The sequence below is a fragment of the Camelus dromedarius genome, chromosome 10 (assembly GCF_036321535.1).
Source record: "Camelus dromedarius isolate mCamDro1 chromosome 10, mCamDro1.pat, whole genome shotgun sequence".
Lineage (NCBI taxonomy): Eukaryota > Metazoa > Chordata > Mammalia > Artiodactyla > Camelidae > Camelus > Camelus dromedarius.
This window is the reverse complement of record NC_087445.1, coordinates 76104695-76113607: the sequence shown is the minus strand read 5'-3', so window position 1 is coordinate 76113607 and position 8913 is coordinate 76104695. Positions and strand designations below refer to the sequence as shown.

At 62.2% G+C, this 8913-nt stretch overlaps 1 protein-coding gene across 2 annotated transcripts; it reads left to right on the top strand.

The window, feature by feature from the left end:
* Positions 1-1030: 1030 nt before the first annotated feature.
* TMEM250 (transmembrane protein 250) lies at positions 1031-5015 on the top strand. Of its 2 annotated transcripts, XM_031450814.2 has the most exons (3): positions 1031-1356; positions 2024-2215; positions 2747-5015. In XM_031450814.2, exon 3 carries the CDS (start codon positions 2852-2854, stop codon positions 3269-3271), a length of 420 nt encoding a protein of 139 aa, XP_031306674.1. In that variant the 5' UTR covers positions 1031-1356; positions 2024-2215; positions 2747-2851; the 3' UTR covers positions 3272-5015. The 2 variants fall into 2 exon arrangements, with proteins under 2 accessions (XP_031306674.1, XP_031306673.1); XM_031450813.2 differs by lacking the exon at positions 2024-2215.
* The last annotated feature ends 3898 nt before the right edge of the window (positions 5016-8913 follow it).

The window sequence follows — 8913 nt, the reverse complement described above, 5'->3', positions numbered from 1 at the left end:
CATCCTCTCCTGCTGCTCTGGAAACTTAAAAAGAAACTCTCTGAGCCTCAGATCTTTTTGCCCCTTCCTCCCCTCTCCACCACGATCCTGCTAAGCCCTCCTCACTAGCAGGGTAGCAGTTGAAAGGCCAGGACCACCAAGCATCGGGCCCCTTCCTACATGACCGGGAGGTGTGGAAAGGCTAGGGTTAGGACTTGCGTGGGGAGGTGACGTGCTGGCAGTCAGGGGCTCCTGCAGGTGAAGAGGCTCTCGGCCCCGCGGGTCAGCCAGGAGCAAGGCACGGCCCGCTGTTCGCTGTAAAGAATGTCCGAGAAGCTGGTCTCTATCAGAACACCCAGTAGCAAAAACAGCGAACAAGACCGGCACCCCGACACTTGGCGGACAGAACCAGCCACTTCGTGTGTGCAACTAGCAGGTTCTCCGAACGTGGTAAAATTCCGGCTGATGGAACTTGCCAACCACATCCAAGGAGCGTCAGGTGTTTGCCTTACCCTGACCTGGTCGGATTAAAATATTGAAACACGTCTACACGGAACTCTTTTCTCCTGGGAAAGGCAACCCCAGGTCTCTGCGGCTGCCAGCCATCCCACCCTGACTCTCTACATTTGAGGACGTGTGTCCACGGATGGTGTGCCCGAGCCTGCCCCAGACCTCAGCATTTGGGGACCTTGGTGTCTGTGGGTTGTCAGCCGGCCAGCCCCCAACTCCCTACATTTGGGGATGCCTACGTTTATGGGGTGTGTCAGCCAACCCGCTCCCGACCCGCGGGGCGGCAGACACGCTGGGCCGCGCGGGTCCCGGGGCCAACTGCAGGTGCTCTCCAGACGCTGGCGTAGCACCACAGAGGGCGCGCGCCTGCGCACTTTCAACCGCTTCGGGCGCAGCGCCGCATGCGCAGAGGCTGCGCGGCGTAGATGCACTATCTGCGCATGCGCAGGACAGGCCGCGGGCCAGTGGCGTAGGAGGGACGGTGTCGTCTGGCCTTAACGTCATGGGCGGTGCGCCGCCCTCGCACGCACGCACGCACGCACCCCCGCCCTTGGGAAGCGCCGAGTTCTGGGTGCTCAGGGTCGGCGCCGAGCTGGGGGAAGGGAGGCGCTCTCGGTGTCGGCGCAGGCGGAGGGGGCGTGAAGAAAGTCCTACGGTGGCCGCAGAGGGACGGCGCTACGGCTCCCACGCTGGGCCAAACGCGGCCGGCCGCCGGGCGCGGGAGCCCCCGGCCGGTCGGGGCGGCCCGGGCCAGGGACGCGTGAGTGTCCTGGCCGCTCCGTCGGCAGCATGCTTCCGCCCTGCTCCCGCAGCCCCGAGGGACAGGGGGCCGGGCGGCTCGGGACGCCGGCGCGGAGAGGGCACCCGGTGAGCGGGCAGGGGTGCCCGGGCGGGGCGCGGGGGGCCGCGGGTCGGTCCTGCCTCTGGGGTCGGGGCCGGGAGCTCGGCACCCCCAGAGGTGAGCGCTTTGGTGCCGCACCGGCGCCCCCGACCTGGAAGCCCGTGGCGTAGACGCGTTGCCTGCGGCTAGGTGGTGATGGGAGGATGGCGAACGACTACTAGCCGCCGGCTGCGATCCTGCAGCTTGAAGGGAGCAACGACGTCTGAATGCCATTCCCGGGGGCTGGCGGGCTGACCAGGTGAAGCCTGGATGGAGCAGCTGCTGTCAGATCGGGTTCTGGCCGAAGTCTGCAGGAAGGGCTGGGCCTGTGCGAAGGGGAGGGTGGACCTGCCCGGCCTGCACCTCTGGCCGGAGCTGCACGTGGGCGGCCGTTTGCTGCGACCTGCGGCTGGAGCGGGAGCGAGCAGAAGTCCCTCAGTAGGCCCCCAGGCTAAAAGTCATGTGATCGGAGGCAGATGTCTCAGGCAGTGTCTCCCTGGAGCCTGTAACCAACTTTGCTGCTTTGATTATACACGTCCTGTATTTCCAGTTCTATATCTCCACCCACGAATCATTTAGGCTATAATGGCAGTTGCTAGGCAAAATGAAAGAGCCACTTGTGTTTCTCCTTCCCTGTGGTGGTTCCGTCCACAGGGCCCCATCCCCTGTGATGATACCGCCGGCCATCAGCAGTCATCCTCAGGCAGCTCTTGCCCTGTAACACCAGCTTCTCACAGCACCCCTGGGCGCCCAGTGTCCGTTTTGCAGAGCAGGGACGATCTCAGGGGGAGGTGATCTGCCCAAGGTCACTCCGTGGATGACAGCACCAGGGTTCAGGCCCTGCAGGTGAGCCCAGAGCTCTGTACTTGTTGCCTGCCCCCTACCGCAGCTCTCTGGTCTCCAGCACTTGGCCTGTCAAGTTGCTGAAGAGAACTGCTCTGTCTGCCCTGTGGGCTCCCTCTCCCTCCTGTGATCCTGTAGTGGGTTGCCACTCAGGGACTTAATCACCTTGGATAGAGCAGCCAGGAATGGGCATTCCAGATAGAAGGCAGACGGTGAGTCCAGTGAAGGGGAGTCTCGCCAAGTCTGGGGGTGGCTGAGGATAGCCAAGGTTTCTCTTGGCCCTTCCTCATCGGTTTTGGCATGGACTGCCTCCGGGGACTTGTGGCCACTCTCCTGGCCCTTCTTCTCAGTTTGGTTCTCACATGATTGTGGGACCTTTTGGAGCATCCTCAGTAGCATTTGTGAAAAAAGAATAACCCCAGGTGTGAGAGGGGGGAAGGTGTGTGAGCAGATCCCGAGTCCCAGACTCGGTTTCCCTGTAGCCCCTGGTGTCCCAGGATGACCTGGCTCCTCCCCTTGTCGCTCTCCCTGCAGGCCCAAGCCTCCCCCGGGGCTCAGCCTCAGACTCTCAGGCCCAGGTGCCCATGACGCCTATGCTGACCGCCGCCTGGACGCTGCCACCGCCGCAAGCTAGCGCCGATGCCGGTCATGCCCATCCCCCGGCGGGTGCGCTCCTTCCACGGCCCGCACACCACCTGCCTGCACGCAGCCTGTGGACCAGCGCGCACCTCCCGCCTGGCCCGCACCAAGTACAACAATTTCGACGTGTACATTCGGGCGCGCTGGCTCTACGGCTTCATCCGCTTCCTGCTGTACTTCAGCTGCAGCCTCTTCACGGCCGCGCTGTGGGGCGCGCTGGCCGCCCTCTTCTGCCTGCAGTACCTGGGTGTGCGTGTCCTGCTGCGCTTCCAGCTCAAGCTGTCGGTGCTGCTGCTGCTGCTCGGCCGCCGGCGCGTGGACTTCCGCTTCCTGAACGAGCTGCTCATCCACGGCATCCACGTGACCATGCTGCTGGTCGGGGGACTGGGCTGGTGCTTCATGGTCTTCGTGGACATGTGAGGGCCCGGGCCTGGCTCTGGGGTGGATCATTGTGACCCGGTGTCAATGTCCCTGCTGCGTGGTCTTCTTGGCCAAGTGGGTCAGGGCCCATTCCACTCCCTCCCGCGGACATGACCCACCGCCAGCCTGGGTCTGGCCCCTGAGAGGAAAGGGCTGAGACTTTTCTGTGAAGGGGACACTGGCGCCCTCCCTCCTGTTGATTTTTGCCTGGAACCTTCTGTATGTGCTTTAGGTCCAGTGTCCCCCGGGCTACCTGCTTGTGGTTTTAGCCCGCACTTTTCCAAGATATGCTGTGTGGTGCGGCCCATGGGTCCAGTCTACACTTGGAGGGCCTGCGTCCCTGTCCCCTCTCCAGGACACTGGTGTCACCAGTGGTGTGGGAGGCCCCGGGGAGGGGTGTGCTGCCCAGGTGCAAGTCTGGAGGGTGGTTCTCCTGGCCACACAGCCTCCTCGGGTGCACTCCCGACCCCTGCCCCAGCCTTAGGGAAGTGTCAGGCTCCCCCAGCTGATGCACTACACTGCCATGAAGCTGCTCACTCTGCCCTGGGCCACTCAAGTCTGGGTTCAAGCCACAGACTCTTCTCTATCTGTCACCCTGTGAGGCGGTGGGGTCCTGAGTGCCAGGCTGGGCTTCAGGGTCACCTTGGTCTGCTTGGCAGGTTCCTGGATCAGGGGCCAGCCCAGGGGAGGGTCCAGGCGGACCAGTCGTCCTCCTGGCCAGGTCTGTTGAGGATGTTGGCTGGATGCTGTCATCTCTTCACATGTGGATTTCTGAAGAGGCACCTCAGTTTCTTTCTGGCTTTTGGGGGCTGCTTTCAGTCCCTTCCCTTAAGGGAGCATCCAGGATTGAGTCGTGTGTGTTGGGAGCAGAGTCAGAGGAGGCGCAAGTGCAGAGAAGCTGCTGTTGGAGTCAGGGGTACACCAGGGCCAGACCTCCGATGGAGGGGCTCTGCTGCCCCTTTGTTCCTGCCCCCGGCAGCAGTTAGAACAGCTGGGAGTGAAAGGCAGGCATGAATGTGGGCCAGGAAGGAGCCCTGGTCCGGGGGGCTTTTGGTTGTAGACCAGGGGGCCAGCATCTCACCCAGGTGGCCCACCCTGGCCTTCTCTGTCAGACAGGGACAAGGCGGCTGTGGGCCTTGCAGGCAGGTGAGAGGCACTCTGAAGATTGTGCTGGGACAGCAGAGGGACATGTGGGATGAAGGGCCCCACACTGGGGTGACAGGCCGATGCTGTGTCACCCCAAGTTGTGTTCCCACACCCCTGGGCACGGGCAGGGGTCCCCTCAACCCGGCCTGGCCAGGCAGCCCTGCAGCCTGGGGAGCTGTCGGGACAGCTGTGTGCCACTGGAAGGAAACCCAAATCAGGGAGAGAAAGCAAAAAACACCTGGCTGTAAACTGTGCTCTTCAGCGCGCAGCCAGCTTGTGTCCGTCAGTCATCCACTGCTCGGAGGAGGAGGCTGGGGTGGGCCTGTCTGAGTCGCCTGGAGCCAGCTCACGTGGACCCCACTTCTCGGAGCTGCAGAGAATCTTTTGCACTAAATCATGCTGTTTCCTAAAAGCTTTGTTTTGTGTTAATTGACTCACATTACTCAGATCCTCCGAGGCCCCCTGTGAGGTGGGCACGTGTCCACAGGGCTGGGGTGGAGGGGTTGTGGCCGTGCGGACACAAAGCTGCTCGGTGTCTTGAGTGCCTGTGAAATTCTTTATGAAATGAGCCACCTGCATTAAACTTATTTTTTTAACATCTTGATGGAGTGATTGCTTCAAGCTCAAAAAGTTTATTCCTTCTTTCACAGAGGCCATTTTTCACAAGTAAAACCATGGACTTTTAAAAGCAGTCATCTGCTGTGCTGGAGGAGGGACTGGTGTGATGGGCTATTGGGGGAGGGGGCCCACCCTGACCTTGAGGCCAGGGGGTCCCACTGCCGGAGCCTGTCCGGAGAATTGGCTGGGGTGGCAGCGAGAATGTGTCGGCACTGGCTGAGGGGCCCTGGTGAGGTCCGTGAGGGCTGGATTCAACCCACAGGCGAGCGTGTCTCGTCCTCATGACAGGAGATGCCCTCACATGCCGAATGGCGGGAGGACTTGGCCTGTGCATACAGGGTGCACTCGGTTTCAGAGAAGAGACTGGTGCGCAGGAGAATGAACTGGCAGAAAACCAAAGTTACGGTTTGTTCTTCACCAAAAAGCAGTTTCAAAGGTGAGACTCGTCGTTACCTGGTGTCTTTATTTTGTCAAGGCGTCCCTGGCTCCTGTGCAGGGGACACTCTGTCTCACTCGCAAAGGCTTCTTCCCACTTGATGAGGCTGATGTCCCCGCATGCAGCCTGGGGGCCAGAAAGTGCCACTGAAAGGGGAGCTGTGGGTTCCGTGACAGGGCAGCCTTTTGCTGTCTGGAATTTCATGGAACTAGATGTTTCAGAAGAAAACCATCTGAGCCTTTGGGGTTTGGATTTTAATGGCAGAGTTGGTAAAACCCTTACAAGAGCCTTGGCCCAGAAAAGGACCCTAGGGAGGGGCAGTTTGTTTGACAAAGCCCGGCCGGGCCTCAACCCCCAGACCTAGGCTGGGCCCAGGGTCTTTGTGTCTCCGTCTCTGGGCAATGCTGGGGAACAGATCTGGGTGCACAAGCAGTGACGTTCAGAGGCGCGCCAGCTTCACTGGGAGTGGGTGGCAGCGGCCAGCACTGTCCCCGACTTGCCCCCTCACTATGCTGGACCTCCAGGACGCCCGCCTTCTGCGTTTCCACAGGCCGCCTCTCCTGGCCTCCCCTTGTTTCAGGCAAGATGGAGTGTTTCTTCGGTGGCTCTCTGGACCAGCTCTGTCCAGCACGACTTGTGTGTGATGAGGTTGTTCTTTGCTGTCCCGTGTGGGAGCCACCAGCCCCGGAGGGCCCCTGGCATGGGAGCCAGGGCTGCTGTGGCCGCACAGCTGAAGTCGGATCAGACAGCCCCCCAGGGCTCCAGATCACCCTGCTGGACAGTGGATGGTACATGCCAGGTGGTAGTGGGGTTTCCAGTGCCACGAGCCCCTGAGAGCTGAGGTGCTGCTGGGGGCAAGCTTCCTGCTGGACTCCCATCCTCTGGGCTGAATTAACCCAGCGCCCCCTGGGTGACGGTCACCACTCTCGAAGAGGACACGCAGAGCAGGCCAGCCGCAGGAAGGTGGGCTGCGTGGGGGTGGCTAGCACAGCCCGGTTCTGTTGAGACTGGGCTCTAGTTACCATTTTGGGCGCCGTCCAGAGCTGGGTCTCCTGGGCCCAAACAGCGCTGCACTTGGGGAGCTGGCTGTGTCTGCAGCCCAGGGACCCCAGCAGCAACGCCAGTCCAGCTGTGCCTCTACTGGGAGGGGAGATAGCACCTGGATGGCAGTGGTGACGACAGTGCGCCTTGGCTTGGGAGTCGGTGGGTGGGGGAGGGCAGGCAGACACAGTGACCACAGGGGAGGCTGGCCAAGGGAGGGCGGAGGAGCAGTGCCCAGGGGAGACCTGGGCGGCAGCAGCGGTCAGCAACTGCCCAGGCGTGGGAGACTCAGAGGGGGCCCCGGGAGGCTAGCGGCTTGGGAAGAGGATGATCAGATTTGAGGGAGGGTGCTCCCTGGGCAGGAAAGTGTCTAGAGGGCAGCAGGTGTTCGAGACAGGAGGTCAAGCCTGGGGCAGAAGCCAGACCATGGGAGGGAGGGAGGGGAAGGAGGAAAGAAGGAGGAGAGGAGGGAGGGAAAGAGAGGCGGTTCCCTCCAACAAAGAACTGGGGCTGAGTCGCTGAGTCCTGGCTTCCTTCGCACCAGGTGTTGGGGGTGCTTGTGGGAGAAAAAGCCCAAACCACGGCCTCTCTGAGGCCACGCCCACTGAGCCAGGCTTGGGTTCCAGCCCGTCCCTCTGCTGGGGATCTAGCCGGTGGGAAGGAGGCTTCGGCAAGAAGGGGAATTTCTAGAAACCAGGGGCTTATTTGAGGAAGCCTAGGTTCTGTCCAGGCCCCGGGCGAGGTGGGCGTGGCGGACGAGGTGCCCTCGGAGCGTGCCCTCTTTGTCCCAGCAGCCGGCAGCCGCTCCTGGCTGCGGCTCAGACCCCTGTGTCGTCCCACCTCCCTGACCCTCTGGGTGGACAGCCGAGGGGGAGGGAGGCAGCCGTCACCTGGAGCATGGCCGGGGCAGGTGAGGCCCCGCTCTGGACCAGAGCGTGACCCCCAGCGCCGCTGCGGAGGAAGGGCCGTCCACTGGGACTCGCCCGGGATATTGATGTTCCCTGACCTTGAGAGGTCCCTGTCCCTTCCAGAGCCTGATTGGATGAGAGAGCGTGGCAGGCGCTTGGTGCTGAGTCAGCACGTTCGGGGAGGGAGGGAACATGCTTCCTTCCCTCCTCACAGGCCGTCTCTCTTCTCCCTTTTTGGTTCTGTTTGGAAAGGGCCCTGTCTTCCGGGAAGGCCCTTCCTCTGTCCCCAGGAGCCTGGCTTGCACCAAGCTCCACGCAACTTTCCCGAAAATCCCCAGCACTCTGACAGCTCCCCAGAAAAGGAGCCCCCCCCACCACCACCACCAGCATCCTTGCCGGGGAAGGGACAGCGCCAAGCGGGAGCAGCTGATTCAGCGCTCCTGGGCCCGCCCCTCCCCCAGCCCCCGCCGGGCAGCATGCCCGGGCAGGCTGGCAGCTGTGTCACACGGGGCCTCTGGCAGGGTTGCTGTGGCTCTCACTGTGTGGCCCGCACTGCGCCTGACGGATGCAGTCACATCCACAGCCTCATGCAGAAGAGGCCCACAGGAGGGTGCGGCCACCACAGGGCCTGCAAGTCAGCTCGTCCGGAGATGGGGGGCTCACCACCCCAGCCGCATGCGGTTGCCCAGGAGCCCAGGTCGGGCAGAGTTCCTCCACCTCTGGCTGGTCCCCTGCCACCCTGGGCTGGAGGCTGTTCTGGGCGGGGACAGGCTGAAAGGCGTGGGCACTGCCACCACTGGGAACTAACCAGCTGCTGGGAGCAGCCCGGGCCAGTAGGGGGAGGGCATGAGCCAGGACCCCTGAGGACCCAGAATGACAGGCCCCCGGTGGACTCTGAGGCAGGAGGACTCCCCAAGGCAGGAAGGGGCCGGCTCTGTTCTTCAAGTGTTTCCCGTGAGCAGGCGTGATGGGAGATGTGAGCCCTTCCTCAGTAATCCCAGGACAGGGAGGGCCACGGAAGGCGTAGGGCAGCAGCGGGAAGACAGGGAGGAGCTTGGAGGGTGGGAGGGAGGGCCGCTGTCAGAGTGGGCGGGGCTTGGGGCAGCCACCCCACAGCTCATCCTGCCCCCACCCACGTGCCCACGGTTGGCTGGTCAGTTGGAGGGTGTCTTCAGACCAAAGCTCCAGAGGCTGATGGGTGTGTCCGAAAGGTCCAGGCCATGTTCCCATCAGCTGCGTAGTCACCCTGATTTGTTACAGTGGGGACCAGGCTCCATTCTGCTTTTTTGAATATTAATGACTAGTCCTTGCTGAAATGTTGCGTGAATATTCATTTGGAATCAGTCAGTCCAGGGTGGTGGTCATGTCACAGAAGAAGTGGCCCCCAGAGGAGGTGTGTCCCTGTGCTGAGGGACAGGTGACATCAGGCGGGGCTGTGGGCCCTTTCTTTGCCAGTGGACCCAGAAGGGGTAGGCTGTCCTCAGACAGGCGGT